The sequence below is a fragment of the Dipodomys merriami genome, unplaced genomic scaffold (genome assembly GCF_024711535.1).
Source record: "Dipodomys merriami isolate MVZ:Mamm:240054 unplaced genomic scaffold, mDipMer1.0.p SCAF_4, whole genome shotgun sequence".
Lineage (NCBI taxonomy): Eukaryota > Metazoa > Chordata > Mammalia > Rodentia > Heteromyidae > Dipodomys > Dipodomys merriami.
Genome location: NW_027205603.1, coordinates 61,679,415 through 61,697,617, shown reverse-complemented (window position 1 = coordinate 61,697,617; position 18,203 = coordinate 61,679,415). Strand labels below are relative to the sequence as shown.

The window sequence follows — 18,203 nt, the reverse complement described above, 5'->3', positions numbered from 1 at the left end:
CCCTCCCCTCCCCGCGAGGGGCGGGAGGGGGCGTGGCGGGCCCGGGGTTGGTGTGGCTGGGACCCGGCTCTTCGCACTCGGAGTCGCCCGTGGAGCCGGGTCCCGGCCGCTGTCCAGCCGCTCCGAGTCCGTCGCGTTCTGCGCCTCGCTCGCCGCCTCTCTGGGGAGACGGGGGAGTGGGTGGAGAAGAGACGCAGCCACTCTCTCGCCATGGAGACGCCTAGGGTCCTGCTCTCGGCCGTCTTCCTCATCAGTTTTCTGTGGGATTTGCCTGGCTGCCAGCAGGCGTCCATCTCCTCGTCGGCGTCGGCGTCGGCGTCCGCCGAGCTGGACTCCAGCAAGGGCGTGCGGAGCAGCAAGGAAGGGAAGGTGCCCCGGGCGCCGCGCGGGAGCAACGCGGGCGAGACGCCCCGCGAGCGCCCGGAGCCGCCGCCGCCGCCGCCGCACCACCACGAGTCCCGGCCAGGGCACAGGGGTCCGCGCGTGGTGCCCCACGAATACATGCTGTCCATCTACAGGACTTACTCCATTGCCGAGAAGCTGGGCATCAACGCCAGCTTTTTCCAGTCTTCCAAGTCAGCCAATACGATCACCAGCTTTGTAGACAGAGGACTGGGTAAGTGGCAGAGACCGCGCCGGGCTCCTCTCTCGCCGGAGCTTCGGCAGCCGGGGCGCTGCTCGGGCTCGGCAGGAGGCTGCATCTGCGGATCCCCTGCCCGCTCCCTTCCCTTCTCTTCTCTTCTCTTTTCTGCAACATTTTTTCTCGAGCCCGAGGAAGTTACTGAATGTGGCTGCAGCTTTTGTTCCACTCCGACAGTGCAGTCCCTCCCTCCCCCTTCCCCTTCCTTCCTTCCTTCCTTCCTTCCTTCCTTCCTTCCTTCCTTCCTTCCTTCCTTCCTTCCTTCCTTCCTTCCTTCCTTCCTTCCTCTCTTTGCAGACAGTGGCTTGGTGGCCGCTCTCCTGGTAGCTAGTGCAAGAAGTCCCAAGGATTCAAAAGCGTCAGGCAGACGACTGGGGATGGAGAAGGCTTAGGACGAGGACTCACGGATCCTGCGCCTCGGGTTTCGAGGTGGTGCGGTTCGGGAGATCCAGGGCCCGAGCTGTAGGGGGTAAACCCGGCTGGCCCCGGGCCTTGAGCAGCGAGCGCTGGGAAGCCAGGAGCTCTGGGCTGCCCTGGAAAATCTACCACAAACCCTCGTGCCGTCCAGAGAGCAAGTGCGGCGGCGGCGTCAGGCGGTGCCTTGATCCAGAACCCTGAGCCGGTTCCCTGCGCGCCCCTGAGCTGATTGCGGGGCTCACCGGCCAGGAAGATGCCCAGTGTCCTCTGGCTCTCCCCTACCCCGTCCAGCGTCCAGCCACGGCGGGCTCCGAGGTGGCAACCTGAAAATGCTGCTGTAAGGCGGTGGCAGCGACCCGCCGGTCGGGCAGGGCCCGAGCCAGCTAGGTCTGGAGGTGTCTTGGTGTTTGATGCATTTGAGTGCGGCCATCCACGGTTCCCTCAAGGGAACTCTTCTTTCTCTAAACATCTAGGGGCTCATCCCTGGTGCTCGCGGCCTGCGCCGGTGGTGCACGTGGGGGTTTCGTGCAAAATCCACTTCTCTTTTCTTGCCACCATGGCTGGTTCCCAGCGTGGACAGGGTCCTGTTGGTTTTCTTTCTTTCTTTCTTTCTTTTTTTTTTTAAAGCCTCACTCTTCTTGTGTCTCAGAAATTGGAGGAAAGTGCCAGTGACTTTCAAAGAGGAAGGGAAGTAATGCAGGGAAGAAAAAGTAAAGAAGGGGGCAAGGAAAGGTAATAATAAGAAGAAGATGAGAGGTTTAGGCGCCATCCACCCCCATCCATCCCCACTTCCAGGTGAGTGAAGGTAGGGTTGCTCTGATAACCCCGAAGCTCTGGGGTTTGGGCAAAAGAGTCTGCTCAGTGTCGGTTGCCTAAGTTGCTCACCTATGAGTGAAGTTTTCCGAGCAGGGTGATGGCTCCCAGCCCGGGATTCTGGGTCTCCAGCCCCGCCGAGCTTGGCCATGCTGGCGGCCCAAGGTCTTGCCCACAGCCCTGTGTTCTGCTGCAGCTCGAGGTCATCTGGGTTATGAGCTGCTGAAAGGAGGCGACCGCAAATTAACATCAGGTATTTTATGACGATTTAAAAAGTACTAAAGTCACCTTTGCAAGACATGGGGCTTTTTCTGAGTACTGCAACCCGGTCCTCTGCCTGGGCCCTGCTGGCACACAGCTCGCCAATTCCGTCCACCATCCACCCTGCCACAAACCCTCCCCTCAAGGCCTGCGCTAAGCTACTGCTTAGTCCTTGCGTAAGGACAGGCTAAGGAAGCTCAGAGAAAAGTGTTCAAGAGGCCCTTCGGCCAGGGAAGAAATCCTAGGGGCCTAGGTGGGCGGGCAGTTGGGCAGTTGGACGCTCGTTTTGTTGTTGTTGTTTTTCTTTTTTCAAAAAGTGGCTAGAAACTCTGGTCCTCGCCCAGGCAGGCACCCCTAACGGGTCCACTGCACCTGGTGAGTTTGGCACGGAACCAAGCAACCCTGCAGGTTCTTCAGAGGTGTTTATGGTAGCCTTGGGAATTCAGGCATGGGCGAAGGCTGACTCTGGGGACCCCAGGTTCCGTGTGGACATCTCATCCTTGCTAGCCCTGCACCCCCTCCCACCCCCACCCCTAAGCACCCCACTGTGAGTCCCTGGGTGTGGGAGGGATTGGCCGCTAGCACACGGAAGGGGATGCTGGTGAGGAAGAGACTGTGCTCCCAAGCCAAGATCTCCAGGCCAGTGGAACCAAGATTCAACCATCCTGCTTCAACCTCAGAATGCGATGGAGGGCTGGGGGCTGGGGGCTGCTATGGAGGGGAGGGCAGCTGGAAGAGACACGGCTTGACCAACCAGACTGCAGTTTCAAAGGCTCGGTCTCCTCCAGGTTTCTCTCCCCCCCCCCCCCCGTCCTCTCCCCCTCCCATCGCCAAGTTCCCAGAACACGGAAGGTAGCGCGCTGACCAGGAAGGCGTCGCGGCTGGTGGCGCGCGCTCACGAGAGCGCGGGGATAAAGGAGTGCAGAGGCGCGCGCGCGCGGGAGGGGCGCGGGGCGGAGCGGGTAAGATGCTGGCTGCAGCCCCGGCTTGATAAAGGGAAAGCCTCACTTTCCCTCTCACTGATTTTGATTTGATGTGTCACCGGCGGTGACCTCGAGCTGGACCTTCCGGGGCTTGCTTAGCATCGGGCCCCTGATTGGAGTGTTTCAACTCAGCGATCTAATTGAGGGTTCATGTCATAACACATCAAACGGTGTCTAGTCTCCCGTGATGGAAGGGACCCGCTAGCCGCGCATCCCCAGCTCCTGGAGAGGACTTCCGCCCCTCCTCACAAGGGGATTCTTAACCGCGCCAAACCGCTTGACATCCCCTCCCCCCAGCCCGGGGATGGCCTGGCCAGCAGGAAAGAGAAGGAGCCAGCCTGGAGCTGAGCCAGCCAGGCTCACTTGGAGCCGTGTCCCCGTCAGGTTTAAGTCGCCAGGGAGTGTGGTACGTTAGAGCCACCTTGAACAGCAAGGGTCCCTCAAGGGGAAGAGCAAAGAAAAGAGAAGGTTCAGTAATGCATAGCATTTGTGAAAATCCTTCCTCACCTGCAACCTGCCAAAGGCCATGCCCATGCCCGAGGGAGCTGAAGATCTCTCAGGCTCCATAACGACAGCATGCTCTGTAAAATCAGGCCACTTCTCCCATCCCTCCACGAGGACACTTTATTGCCAGTCTAAAAGGGGAGAAAATGTCTTTCCTTTCGGTTTGATCTTTGCCAACCAAGGATAATAATAATAAACCAAGACTTACAGCACTTTTACCGTGAGTCATGTGCTGTGCTAAAAAATCTATTACATCTGTTTTAATGCTCATAAATATTCCCAAGGAAAAGTGAGATAACCACCCATTTTACAGGTGAATTAAGGAAGACAGATTAAGTAAGTTTCTAGGTGTCACGTGGCTAGGGAGAGATGAAATTCATAATACTGTAGACCCTGCTTGCTAAGCCAGAACGGTAAGGGGTAAGAAGATTTCTAAGGACAGCGGTACAAAGCACAAGTAACAACAACAACAAAAACAACGAAAAGATGAGAGTTTCTTCAAGGCTCCATATTTCTTTATAGTGTGCTAGGACCTAGATAGGAGTTCTAATGGAACTTTGGATTTAAGGTTCAGAATGTGTGCTGTGCCTGGCTTCTTCCCATACTTATTTTAGCAGAGGTGTGAAACATCGTCTCCTAAGTCTTCATATTGTGTTTTAAAATGATTTTGTGTTCATATATGTGTTGTGTGTTGGTGGAGTCACAGGATCAGAATGGACTGAGTTGTATGTAGTGAAGTTAACAGTTAGCTCATGAAATCACTCGTTACAAGGTCAATGGTGCAGGCCCTGGGGCACCCAAACCTTGGGGCCTGGGAAAGGCAGGCCATTAGAATGTCTCTGAATTCTACAGGGAGAGAGTGAAGGAGGGAGGGAGGGAGGGAAAGAGACTCAGAAGTGCAGTTTATGTAGTGTACCACCTTAAAAAAAACACCCCAAAAAATCTCTCCAGGATGAGGGAAATTGAGTCTAAGGCTGTAGAGTTAGGTTCCCAAATGTCTTTGAAATAAGAAGGCGCTTTAATTTGGTGGTTATAATAGTGCGTCCAAGGAACTGGTAAAGAACCAAAAAGACAAAACTAGATGGGAACATCCTTGAGGAACCTGACACCTTAGAAGTGGCTCCGGGGCAGTCGGCTGCCTTTAGTGGGTTTATCCCTTCACCTCCTGGGGCGTGATTACCAGGGGCCGCGGCAGGCCACTAGCTGGGGCTAGGCGGGGTGTGGGGAGAAACATTCCAAGAACTGCATAGTTCCCAGCGATTGAAGTTTTTCTGGTACATCATGTATATGCAAAATAGCGGGTTTCTGGGTGAACCTGGGTCCCGGAGTGGTGTAATCACGGCGGCAGCAGAGCTTTTTGCCCAGACCCTGTTGTTGGCAAACGGAAAATGAAATATAAGCAGGGAAGTATTTTAATGGGGACGGAGGGAATTCGCAACTGTTAATTATTTGGTGACCTTGTATTCGATTTGTTTGAGTCCCTTATAAAAACACTAATTCAGACCAGACGGCCAAGTGAGGAAGCCGGGCAGAAGGTTCCAATCTAAGCTTTATTTCCCCGGGAAAAAAAAAAAAGGAGGGGGGGGGAACAGCTTTGGAGAGGGCTTGCTAAGCGTTCAGGGATGTGCTGTGAGGCTTCGCCAAGCAGGAGCGCGGGTGTGGTTTGTGTGCTTGTTTTAGATTCCCGATCCTCCCACAAGCCGGGTGAATGGGTAGGTTCTGGGGTAAGGGAAGGAAGTCTTGTTTGCTCTACTCTTCTGATCGAAATGATTCCGATACATTAAAGCCAAAACTTTACGTGAGGGTTTGTTAAAGACCAGTTAGTGCCATCTGCATCTCTAAGGCCTTCAGAGCTGCCTGGAGGGGAGAAAATATCCATCAGTAGGTTCAAAACACCACTGCAGCGGGAATTCAGGTGGTGCCAGGATTCTTGGCGAGTGTCGGTGACCAGGGAGGCTAACTTGAGAAGCCGTCTAGGGTTTTTCTTCAGGCGGGAGGCTCTCTGGGCCCTCTCTGGGCAAGGTAGCTTTGCTGGTGGGGGAGGAGGAGCAAAACCAAGCTCAAATATCTATGTCGTTTTTACACATTCAGGGGCATGGGAGTGACTCTAAACTCAGACCAGGAGACGTCTCCTGAGTCCTGCACCCCAAACAGATTCGGTAGGTGAGAACCCCCCCCCCATTCGGAACAGAGAAGGTTCGAGTCCCCAGGACCGGGTGGGAACTCCTTTGCTGCACTGAAGGAGGCCTTGGTAGAACCTGTTTTTTCCCACCTGTATTTTCAGGGTATTGATGCACCTCCTTGAGAGCAAAGATATCTTCCTAGGGCGTTTGGAAGATGTGATGGAGAGGTGTGTGCTGGGGGAGAGAGTATGTTAGAAATTGGGCAGAAAGGAGAATTTTGTCTTCAGTCAGAATTCAGAGTGCATCGAAAGACGCAAAGCAAATCAACAGTACCCTCTAAGCGCTGTCCCAGAACACGGACGGCATTCGTTCGATAGCCCCTCTGGGGTTAAATAACCCGGGTCCAGCGATGCCTTGGAGAGGCCGCGAGACAGAATCGGACCAAGCCCTTGAGGAGTGGAATGAGCACCCCCGAACTTGACAGTCCCTTACCCTCACTCCAAGCCCTGGCTCTTTCTTTCTTTCTTTTTTAAATCATCTCAAAATGGGTTAAATAGTTCTATCTCCAGTTTACTGGAATCAAACAGGTCCTCGTTGGTCGAATGGTTCCAAGGCTGCCCTTCTCTGCCTTGCAGGACGGTTTCTAGGGGAACCACGGTTGGGTGCTGAGGGTTAGTGGTGAGCGATTGCGGCGGGCGGCGTGGGGACCGCGTTCCCGGAGAAGCGCGCGCAGAGCAGCCAGTGGCCGGCGCGCCGGGAGCGGGGCGTGGCTTGGGGACTTGATAGGAGAGGGGCGGGCCTCAGTCCGGTGTTGAGACTGTTTGACTTTGGGAAGAGCTGCTTAGAGAAGTAACTCGCAAGTGGGAGCCTTGGCTTTGGTGGAGAAGTTGGGGGAATAGGGAGAGAGACAAGGGGAACCCGTGCGCCTGCTGTGTAAATCTGACATCCAGACAAATTGGCACTGCCCCCTACCCAACTCTCCAGCCTCCTACCCCACTTCTCCGCACACAACAGCTTCGAGGTTCTGTGGGGTGGATAATTGGTAAACGCCAGACAGTGTCCCGCAGGTAACACCACGAATCTGATTTTGCCGCGTTGTTTCGGGAATCAGACCGAGATCAACATCGAGGAGGAGAGGATTTGAGGCTATTTTTTTCTCCAATCTGGACTGGCCCAGCGCTGTAAAGAACACACTAGGGAGGGTTCTATTGCTCAGGACCGGTGTTGGGGGGGTGAGGGGGAGGGAGATTGAGTGCCCAAGAATCTGCCTATTACTAGATGCAAATTTGAACCCCTGCCTGCACTTGGAATTTCAGCACTAGCCGAGGAGCAGAAACCGCATAAAACTGGACACCTTTTACTTTACTTTTGATTGGAAAGCCTTAATCCGAGCGACCTGATCTCATTCTCGCCACTGAGGTGGGTGGGTGTATGATTGAAATTCCTCCCCACCCCCATATTCTCTGCCTAAAGGACTCCTGCAGGTCCCAATAGCCTATTTGTGGGCACTACGGGAACCATCACCACCACGGAATGAATTTGGTCTGGGCCCAGTACACATGGCCCCAGGGTAAGTAAGAACTGCAACCTGCAGGGATCTTTGGCCCAGGTGGCTTGTGCACAGAAGAGTGGGATGGGAAGTATGGTGTGGATGTTTTTTGTTTAGTTTTGATCTGTAGTGTGGTCAAATTAAGATCTGAGCTGCTGTGGTTGAGACTGCATTGGAAAGAGATGTCCCAACAAATGCCTTTGATCTTCTTGGCTGTTCTCCTCAAGCCATGGAGACAAAAGCAGTGCTGTTTCTGTTTTCAGTCCAGTAGGACATGGGTTTCCTTTCCTAGCTTCGTTTCTTTGCTCTGGAGATTCAAGTTGCTTGCTTCCGGGTGAGCCACAGCTTGCTGAGTGTGATTTCTCTGTGGAATTTGGACCAACTACCAGGTCTGCTTTTCCCTGGGGATCTGATAGGTCCACTCACCATAAGAAGGAGAGTACAGATTCAGAAGTCAGGGGGAAGCTGGAAAAGCCTAGACTTCATGGATTCCTCCTCCTTGTGTACTTCTGGATTTTGAAAGAAGAGAAGTTGAGGAATCAAGCTGTTGGGGAAGGTACTGGAGAAGCCAAGAAACCCATGTGCCCCCCCAGACCCCCAGGAAAGGTGGGCCAATGAGGGTAAGAGGCCTCCTCTCAGAAGGTCTCTCCTAATTGACAGGTGCCCCAGCTTCTCCAAAATGTAGCCAAAGAGCTCTCTGACCATCTCTGTGCCTTTCCCCCATGTTGAGTGGCTTTTAGTGGAGCATACCCTTTTACTCCAGGGCTGCCTCTATGGGCAGATTGTGCCAAAGACCGGAGAAAGAAAGTTTCAGCTTATCTCACTCCGTGTTACACTCAGTAAGGGAGTCTTGCCGACCAGTACCTGTCTAGCACTGTTTTGTTCCCCATGTTCCAGGACTGGCAAAAAGGATTCAATCCTGGATGAGACTGGGTGCAAGTTTTGGCCATGTGACACTATGTCAGAAATAGCATTGCCCTAATAGGAACAAGACTGCAACCTGGAGGAGCCCCACTCTTATTGGACCTTAGATAAGCAGGAAGTGAAAACACTTACTTGTTTCTGTACCCTATGTCCAAGCAGTGCCTTTTCTTCACTCAGTTCTCCACATCTTGTGGACAGAACTGGGTCATATCTCCTCAAGGAGGTCAAGGGGAGAATACATATACCTCCCCTACCAGGATGAAGGTAGTTACAGCAATAATGGTTGCATTTGTTGAGGGTTTCCAAGAACTATGGTATTGCTCTGGTGCCTGGACTCTTAGCATGGTAGTGAAAGTAACTGTGGCCTTTCCACTTTACAGATGAGGCTGGGAGAATTTATGTGATGTAGTCTATTCACTCAAAGTGACTCAAACACTATGCCACAGATAAAATGGAAATTCATATGTTGCAGAGAAGCATGGAAATGTATATCTTTTAGACTGTAACTTCCTATGTTCAATTCCACACTGCCAATAGTAATGAACCCTCGTATAACATCTTCAGAAGTTCCCTAAACCTTGTTTTATTTGCCCCCTCAGTGGTCCTGTAATCCAACATTATTAACTCCATTTTTGTAGAGGAGATACTTAAATTTCCCTGTAAGTTCTCTTTCCAAAGTACAATTCTAAGCCTCCTTTCAGTTCTACTGAAAAGTGTTTAGGGAATGAATGAGTTGTGGAGTCCAGGGATCAAAGCTTTCCCTCCCTCCAGGCACTGGCACTGTATAAGTGTTAGAACCTTCTTATTCTATTTGCACCAAGCACAAATATCTAGGCCTGGGACACCTATACCTAGTGGTATAGATGTGGGTCCCACTCTGCCGTTTCTCCCACTTATCATCTTGGACAAGTGACTCTTAAACTTGCGTTTTCCTTTATAGCGATACCTTTTTCAGAGATGGATTTTATTAGAGTATACTTTTATTTTAAATTGACATTTAATAATTGCACACACTTGTAATATATGGATAATGATCACATGATCAGTGTTTTTGAGGATTACCTTTGTTCTTTCAAATTTAATTTTCCCATGATAAAGCAGCATACAGGAAGAGTTAGAGCACACCAGTGTGGCTCTTATAAGCCTTAGGTGGGCACACAAGATCACTCCCGAGGATTGTGAGGGTCGCTTGCCTTAGTGAGGATGCTTAGTGAAGATCCATGGCTCACCACTCCACTGTGCCTCGCTCAGGAATATCATGCCAACCCTCCAAGAAACGTCCTGGAGACCACCATTTCCCAAGAGCAAGGTAAACATTTGAGGCACAGATTACCCTAAGAGGCTTTCACAGCTGGAAGAGTGGGACTGGCAACTTGGTCTTACTCACCTAGCGCACCTGGCTGTTTCCAACTTGATGGACTCCTCAGGGCAATGCTGAAGCTGAGATATCTAGGAGAGAAAAAGTCCAGCCTCCACCATGAATTCTAACTTTTCAGTAAAGAAAAGGAGAAGAGTGGTGATGGGAGAGTGGCGGGAGGCATACCTGATCCCCTTTGTGTTGCATCAAGAACAAACTTGCACCTCAGTGTTTCCCATTCAGTACCTCTGGAGGGGTATAGCTAGAAGGGAGACTCAAATTTATAATCAGGATCTTAGATACTTGTCCCTTACTCCTCAAAAGGTATCGGCTAGTTAAGATGCCTCTTGAAACACGTTTCCTCATCATTAATGTGTGTGACAGCAAGATCTACCCAGGACCCTAGAAAAGCTATCAAGGATCTGAGCACAAAAGCCAACCTGGTAGGCACTTGACCCAGTTGCTGCTGGCTCTAAAATAGGGGGAGGGGGGCTTTGAAGCAAAGATGTGGGCGTTTTCTTTGCAAAGATGGGTGATGGTCCTCTTTCTCCACCCTCTATTCCCCATCTAAGGATTACAGTAGGAAATGGTGTGGTCTTCTGGGGTGCGGTCTTTCCAATCACTGGGTCTGTGCCTCGCCGGGGGACATGGCTGGGGGGTGTTGTCCAGCAGTGAAGTGCGTTACCAGGGTTTGGTCAGCCGTCTGGCCAGCAGCCATCCAGGCTCACTGAGAACACAGGCTAGGCGTCTGGAATCTGTGGCTGATTGCAAGAGTTGGAGCAGCAGGTGCACCCTCCCAGCTGGCTAATGATAGAAGACCCAACCTTGACCCTCAAGAGAGATTTCAGGCTGCACACACACTCCCGTGGTGTGTTAGAAAAGAACAGGGCTGGACTCTTCTGGGTCCCAACCAAAGGAAGTTTCAGGCTTTTGGAGACCCTTCGGGGACCGAGCAGCCCCATTCCTCTTCAGGGGCCGACTAGACCAGCTGTATCCGACAGCGGGTCAATACTGCTGATACTGCTGCAGTGCGCCCCTCTTCGCCTCCAGCCCTCCTTTTCCTGGCACCGGCTCTTTGGTGCTTTGGGTATCTTTCTCTTTCTGCTCTGACGGTCCCGTTTCTAGTTCTCTCCAGCCACACACTGTGACCATGGACAGGTGCCATTATCTTTCCAGCACAGTTTCTGCACTGGCTTACCTTGTATGTCCATCATTAGTTCCTTTGCCACCTCCTTATTTCTTTCTTTGCTTACCTCCCTCTCCCCTTCATTTTTGGGTCTTTAAGATTTGATGTTCACTCTAACTGAAATGTGGTGTCCCTTGACCAACATCTTTTTCCTATGTTGCTTTATTAATTTCGCACCAGTGGAATGACACAGTATGGTGTGCTTTTATTGCAGGGACTGAGGCAGGAGGATAGGAGGCTTGAGACCAGCGAGGTTAAAGAGGGAGACCTGGTACAAACAAAGAAACAAACCCACCAGAAATGTAGGTGTGAGGTGCTCTTAGACTTTACCAACTTGCTGATTTGGGGAGAATTTTCTTTAGATATGCTAGCCATTTGTTCCCTCTTTCTTCCCTTTCAATCCATCTCTTCCTTTCTCTACCCACCTCATAAGGAAAGAGGATTGACCAAGTCTAGGCATTGTAAGGTGAAAGATTTATATGCCTAAGGCTCACCCAACAACTGGGGTGTGAGCTAAACAAATTAAAAGCAAAATGAAAGGCTGGTGTATTCTTGATCATTTTCAATTTCAAGGATCTGAACCAAACCACAGGATTCATTTTCAGGCTGTGAGAAAGTGTCACAGATTTGGAAATGCAAAGCGCATGGTCAAAGGCTGGGAGTCAGCCACTCAATGACACAACTCATTTTGTACAGGGCTTCAAGGGAGAGAAGGCTTTGTGTTAGGGGTGATGAAGGGCCAGCTTCCTGCTCACAGGTGGCCCCTGGCAGCTGGGCCAGGCTTCCTGATGTTCAGTCAGTGCAGGGTCATAGTGGTAATGGTGGTGTCTACCCTCCCCGAGCTGATACCTATTCTGTGTTGCACTGCCCCAGAGCAGGTTCAGACAGGTAGGGAATGTGGTCCGGAGGGGAGCTGTATAGAGCAGCTACCTTCTTGGACCCCCTGTTGAGAAGTTCTGGAGATACAGTGAGGGAGTACCTTGATGCAAGATTAAAGAAAAATGTGGAGGTGGCAGTAAGGGCTGGGAAGAAGCCCATCTTGCCTTAGGCTGGGTGCTTTGAAGGGCAGTCCCTGTTCAGTCCCTGCTCCAAAGACCCCACCGAGGTGAATCTAAAACAGTGGTTCTTAAAGTGTGAATCCCAGGGTCAGCAGAAGCAGCATCACCCGGGAGCTTCCCAGAACTGCACTCCAGAGCTCTGGGGCCTGAGAGAACGTACATCTCTAGGAAGTTCCTGTGTGACCATTGCAGCTTTAGTGACTTTGGCAGCTACTCTTTTAGATCAATCTTCAGATACCTGGGCCACATAATTCTTGCCCAAACAACCCTAAGCCCAGATCCAGTGCATGGACAGATTATTTTTTTAAATCAGTTCCGTTTTTCCAAGAGAGGATGAGACCACTCCATTGATGTGTGTGCACCTGTAGGTCTGGGATACAGGGCTCTGTGGGCAAGGGTATCTTAGTGTGCAGGTGAGGACTCTGCAAGTATGGATGGAAACATGGTGCAGAGAGCAGGTGGACACCCAAATCTCTCTTTGTGGTCTTTCCTGGGCCTTGGAAAGGTAAGTGTGGCCTGGAGTTGCTAGAAAGACAGTCAAAATTCCAAGGATGCAGCATTGGTATGATTCTTGGCAGATGCTGTTTTCAGGTTTGACTCTGATGTGCTTACTAGCCATTTATTAGACTACACTTCAGAAGAAAAAAGAAGAATGAAAAATCAAAGCAGGTGGACTCCTCTATTTTGCATGGGAGGTAAATAAATCATTACTCTTTATACCTTCCTACTTTTCTCCAAAACAGAAATGAAAGTGATTTCTCAAGGGATCCCAGGATTTATTCCTAACAAAATGGACACTAGCCATTCTCTGGGAGTGTCCCGTGTTAAGGAAATAGGACTTAGTGGTTAAATGCTCCAAGCTTTGGAACTAAATAGACAAGTATGGATTTCAGTCCCATCATGTATTAACTGTCTGACTTCAGGTAATGAATTTCTCTGGTTTTTCCATCTGTAAAATGGGAACAGAACATGTATCTATCTCCTGCACACAAAACCTTGCAGAACCATGTCACATACTCCCAACTTTTAGCTAGTACATCAAGTGTCTGCAGTTTGTCCTACTCATAGTAGATTCAGGGAGAGAGGCAGAAAAGTGAAGTCTAAGGCCATAGGTGCAGAGATCTGGGCAGTGGTTAAGTGTAGTCAGATGAAGGTTTCTTTTAAGAAGAAAGCACACTGAATTCCCCCCCCCCCCCAGCCCCAATTTTAATGTGACCTGGTTAGTTTGAAGGTCTTGGCTTCCATAAATCAACTGCCTCCAGCAGCTTTTCCCTTTTCACCTCTCTAACCCTTTCCCCAGCTTTATCTCAGGTCGGGGCATGTGTGTTTGAGAGAGGCAGCTAGCCCCATGGGTCAGCCCGGAGTGCTGATTGGGTGTGGCTGAGGTTCCAAAGCTAGTTACCCCTGACCAACATCTGGACAGGCAGTGAGGGTCTGACCAGGACCCAGTGACACTTTTACTATTGAAATCGAACCAAACTTTACTAGCTTCTGGGGAAAGCTAGGAGCTTTGGGGATTTTTGTATTTGCTGGGTTGTAAATATTTTATGGGAAGGCAGCCCAGGAAAATCTGGTTAGCTTTCCGCCTTGCACATCGAAGTGGGCTTGGCTTCAAGTACAAATGTGTCCAAAAAAAAGTTGTTTGCTTTGATACCAAAGAATTTGCCCTTTGTTGTTGTTGTTGTTGTTGTTATTATGCCTGCCACTCTCTAAGTGTCCCAACTTTCTTTTTCTCACTTGAAATTAAGATCCATTGCAAAATAAAGGAACTTCAAATTGGGTGGTGGGGGATGGGAGAGGATGCTACTGTGTATGTGTGTGTGTGTGTGTGTGTGTGTGTCTGTGTGTCTGCCTGTGTGTCTGCTTGAATGGCTATGGTGTATCTTCCCGGAGTATCTATTTCTCCTTGATGGCAGATCTTCTTAATGGTAGATGTCTGGTGTGCATATTTGTTCATCCATATTGTTCATTCCATATACTTTTGGAAAGCCTCATGGCTTTTTTAAAAAAATAAATTTGTTTTGAAGAAAGGAGGAAAAAAATGAGAGCGAAAAGAAAGATGTCATATAGCAGCACTTGGTAACTCGCATTTGTGCCTTGAAAGACAGCAACTGACCTTTGAGTAGTAGATCTACCGTAAGACTGTACCTTCAAATCATTTTGGAGCTTCAAAACAAAAGGGAAGCTCATAACATACAGTCAGAACTGCCCTTCCTACCCTGCCTGTCCTTAAAGATTGGTTCAACGAGCCACTGGCAGTGTTGTTTCGTTAATAGACAGCGATTAGGTTTATAGGCTTTGCTGCATAGCTTTCGCACTTGCGGACCAGCCCTGGCTGTGGATTTGTGTGGAGAGCAGGGGACAAATCATTGTCCTAGTTCTTAGGGCCTCGTGGAGGGTGATGGAGTGAGTGTTGGTGGGAAAGACAGAACACTAAAGACACTCGAAACGGAGTGTGGTAGATAATCCTAAATGCCAGGGAGATGATAAACCAGCGTCCTCTGATAATGCTCCCGGGGAAGCCGCTGTAGACGCGAGGATGGTCTGGGACGGCCTCCTGGAGGAGGCGACACGTGGGACGTGAATGGTGAGAGGGAGCCGAGCCTGAGGTCTAGCGGAAGCGCAGCCTGGACTGGAGACCACAAAAGGCGCGTTTGTGGTTACTCAGCCTCTTGGGGGGGGGGGGGAAGAGGGGAATCCGGGGGTGGGGGTGGCTGGAGAGTAGGGAAGGCTGCTGCCAAAGCTGCCGGGAGTTGCTTAGACAAGCAGGCCGGGGCTGACCTGGAGGAGGGAGCTGGGCCTGGTGTGGTCTCCCCTCCGCCCCTCCGCCCCTCCCCACGCAGGGCACCCCCTCAGGCAAAGGAGGCCTGGGGGTGGTCGGGTCGCGATCCGGCCGAGCTGGACTCGCTCCGGGGGCCAGCCCGCCTCCCCTCCCTCCTCGCGCCCTCTTCCTGGGGTGAGGGGTGGTAGTGGCTGATCTCCCCTTAAGTGAAACTGACTGTAATTATTTTTTATCTCGCAGACGATCTCTCGCACACTCCTCTCCGGAGACAGAAGTATTTGTTTGATGTGTCCACGCTCTCAGACAAAGAAGAGCTGGTGGGCGCGGAGCTCCGGCTGTATCGCCAGGCGCCCGCAGCGCCCCGGGGGCCCCCGGCCGGGCCGCTCCACGTGCAGCTCTTCCCCTGCCTGTCGCCCCTACTGCTGGACGCGAGGACCCTGGACCCGCAGGGGGCGCCCCCGGCCGGCTGGGAAGTCTTCGACGTGTGGCAAGGCCTGCGCCACCAGCCCGGGAAGCAGCTGTGTTTAGAGTTGCGGGCGGCGTGGGGCGAGCCGGACGCTGGCGAGGGCGAGGAGGGGCGCATGGGGGAACCCCAGCAGCCGCCACCCCCGGACCTGCGGAGTCTGGGCTTCGGCCGGAGGGTGCGATCCCCGCAGGAACGCGCCCTGCTCGTGGTGTTCACCCGATCCCAGCGCAAGAACTTGTTCGCCGAGATGCGCGAACAGCAGCTGGGCTCCGCGGAGGCGGCCGGCCCGGGGGTGGGCATCGAGGGGTCGTGGCCGCCACCGTCGGGCGCGCCGCCGGATGCCGCCGCCGCCACCGCGCCTTGGTTCCCTCCGCCCGGCCGGCGACGGAGGCGCACGGCCTTCGCCAGCCGCCACGGCAAACGGCACGGCAAGAAGTCGAGGCTGCGCTGCAGCAAGAAGCCCCTGCACGTGAACTTCAAGGAGCTGGGCTGGGACGACTGGATTATCGCGCCCCTCGAGTACGAGGCCTATCACTGCGAGGGCGTGTGCGACTTCCCGCTGCGCTCCCACCTGGAGCCCACCAACCACGCCATCATCCAGACGCTCATGAACTCCATGGATCCCGGCTCCACCCCGCCCAGCTGCTGCGTGCCCACCAAATTGACTCCCATCAGCATCCTGTACATCGACGCGGGCAACAACGTCGTCTACAAGCAGTATGAGGACATGGTGGTGGAATCGTGCGGGTGCAGGTAGCGGTGGTGCCTTGTCCGCCCCGTTTTGGCCTTGGACCGGCAGGGAGGCCTGACTGCAGAGAGGCTGGCCTCCGAGGAGGAGGAGGAGGAGGCCGAGGGTGAGGACGCAGCCTGGACCTGAGAACGGGGGGCGAGGGGAAGGGGAAGAGCGAGCAGGGGGCACAGACCTCCCAGAACCTTCCACCTGACAGCCTAGAGGGAGATACACACGGATTTTTCACACCTTGCCTGGGTTCATCCTGGAAAAACAAGCCAAGGAGGATTTCTTTCTTCTGCCCTTTTCTTTAGTCTTTGTGGCTTCTGTTCATTTCCTTGTGTGCTTCGAGGGTGTTGATGCGAAGGTGGGGGGGAGGGAAGACCCGTACTTGTTTCTCAATTGATCGATGGATTGAAAGAAAATATGATTTAAAAGGGGGGAAACAATGTGGGCAAAACAATCAATGGTCTCTGCTCATATCTTTTGGTTTGGTTGTTTCTACTTAGAAGGTAGGAGCCACGGCACAGCTCAGGTCTTGTGACCTACCAAATAGACAGTGTTAGGGGAATTGGGAGAAGGAAAGGAAAGTCAGGAAGGACTTAGAAGAGCTCTTTTTTGGAGAGATGGGCTGCACCACCTTCCCACCTTCGACACTGGTGTGCTCCTATGCATTTACCAGCTCTGCCCTGTCCTCTCCCACCCTGGGTTTGGGGAACCTCTGTTTCACCGCTGTGGGGGCGCTGGATGCCTTTACTGTGGCCGGTGTGCATGTGTGTTGGGGGGGGGGGTGGTGCGGGCTGCAGGAGCTGGTATGGATGGAATGACAAGAATTAGTCCATATGGAATCCCCTGAAGGATGCTGAGAAACCACAAGGCCTGCCCCTGACAAGGCAGAGTCAGAGGAGCTCACCCATGCTGGAGGTAGCCCACCCAAAAGCTTTTGGTGATGTCTATTCTAATTGATTGCTTTAAACAGAATTGGCCAAAATGCCAGCATCTCCTTCTAAGGTGAAGCTGATTTCCTAATTAAAAAAAATAAGGGTAGGGAACTCTATAATTAAGCTAAGGGGTACAGAGGAAGGGGAAAGGGCCTAGAATTAGAAGGACTGCATTAGGAGGGGAGATGTAGGCCCCACGGGGAGAATGGGGGATAAAGGGCCAGGCCCTAAGTAGGGAAGAAGAGGATGAAAGGGGACATGAGCTCTTGTCTCTGAAGTTTCTTTAACATCTATGTTCCCTCCCCCTCTCTCTGACATTCCTGAAAGATTACCAGCCAGCAATAGCCCAGGGCTCCCCCAAAAGAATTGTTTTAGATTGTAATTACCAGTTAGGTGATGTTTTAAAAACTTAGTAATGAGAAACTGTGAAGAGCCAAGTGCTACATTGAGCTTGGGGTGGGAGTTGGGGAACAGGCCGTGAGGGAGGAGGCAGGGATGGAATTTATCTTCAGGAAGTCAGAGGAGAGAGCTCATAGCCAAAGTGAAGTATTTATTCCCAGATCTTCTAAACTAGGAACTTTGCCTTAGCCTGCAGGAGTGTTATTCGCAAGCATTGCTCTGAAGAAGGCCCTTGAAGAGTGAGTGGGTTTCCTCAACTTTGACCATGAAATGGTTTGAACAAGGGCACTTGTACTATCCATTACAGAAAATTTTGATTTATCCTTATGGCTTTGCTCTCTCCCCATCTAAACCTATTGCTTGTTTGATCCAGAGAATTACAAACTGTTCAAGAAAGGGTGGGAATGAGAATAAATGCTAATATAAAAATTCTAAGTGAAAAGGAATAAAAGAGACTTTGACCAGGAGAAATAATTTAAAATGCACATTTGCTTTGGATGCACTGTTGTTCTGATGAGGCTGTATATATTTGTTTATTTAAGGTGACTGAACGTGCAAAGAGGAAGCGGACAGCATGCAATTCATCTTAATGTACAAAACGTTATATGCACTCAAATGTTATAATTTCTAATATTTTAAAAGTTTATATTCGAGTTGTACAAAATTAAGCATTAATCAGATGTTTCATTCTTACATAATGTTAACATTTTCTTAAATATTATTACAAAACCTTAAGTCTGTCTAATGGAGAGTTTTTTTTAAAAAAAAACTGTCTACCTCACTATAGTACAAGTATTTCCAACACTAAAGTTCCCAGAGATCAAGTAATATTCAAACGTTTTAACAGTATACTTTTTCTGAATGATATGCAATTTGAACAATACACCGTATTAAATTCATTTCCCCTTCAGTCCTGTTTATATGGATCTGTTTAGAGAAATCATTTACTTGAGGAATTATTGTCCATCGTATTTTGTTCCAGTAAGAGTCTGAATGTTTGAAAAGACACTGAATGTTTCAAAATCCATCGCTGAGAACATTGTGTTTTTCCATTATAAATCTGTAATAAC

The 18,203-nt window shown here is 51.0% G+C and overlaps 1 protein-coding gene across 1 annotated transcript; it reads left to right on the top strand.

Annotated features, from left to right (window-relative positions):
* The first annotated feature begins 210 nt into the window (after window positions 1-210).
* On the top strand, window positions 211-17,696 carry Gdf6 (growth differentiation factor 6). Its single transcript, XM_069991810.1, has 3 exons — window positions 211-616; window positions 14,838-15,917; window positions 17,676-17,696. The coding sequence occupies exons 1-2, from the start codon at window positions 211-213 to the stop codon at window positions 15,818-15,820; spliced, it is 1,389 nt and encodes a 462-aa protein (XP_069847911.1). The 3' UTR covers window positions 15,821-15,917; window positions 17,676-17,696.
* The last annotated feature ends 507 nt before the right edge of the window (window positions 17,697-18,203 follow it).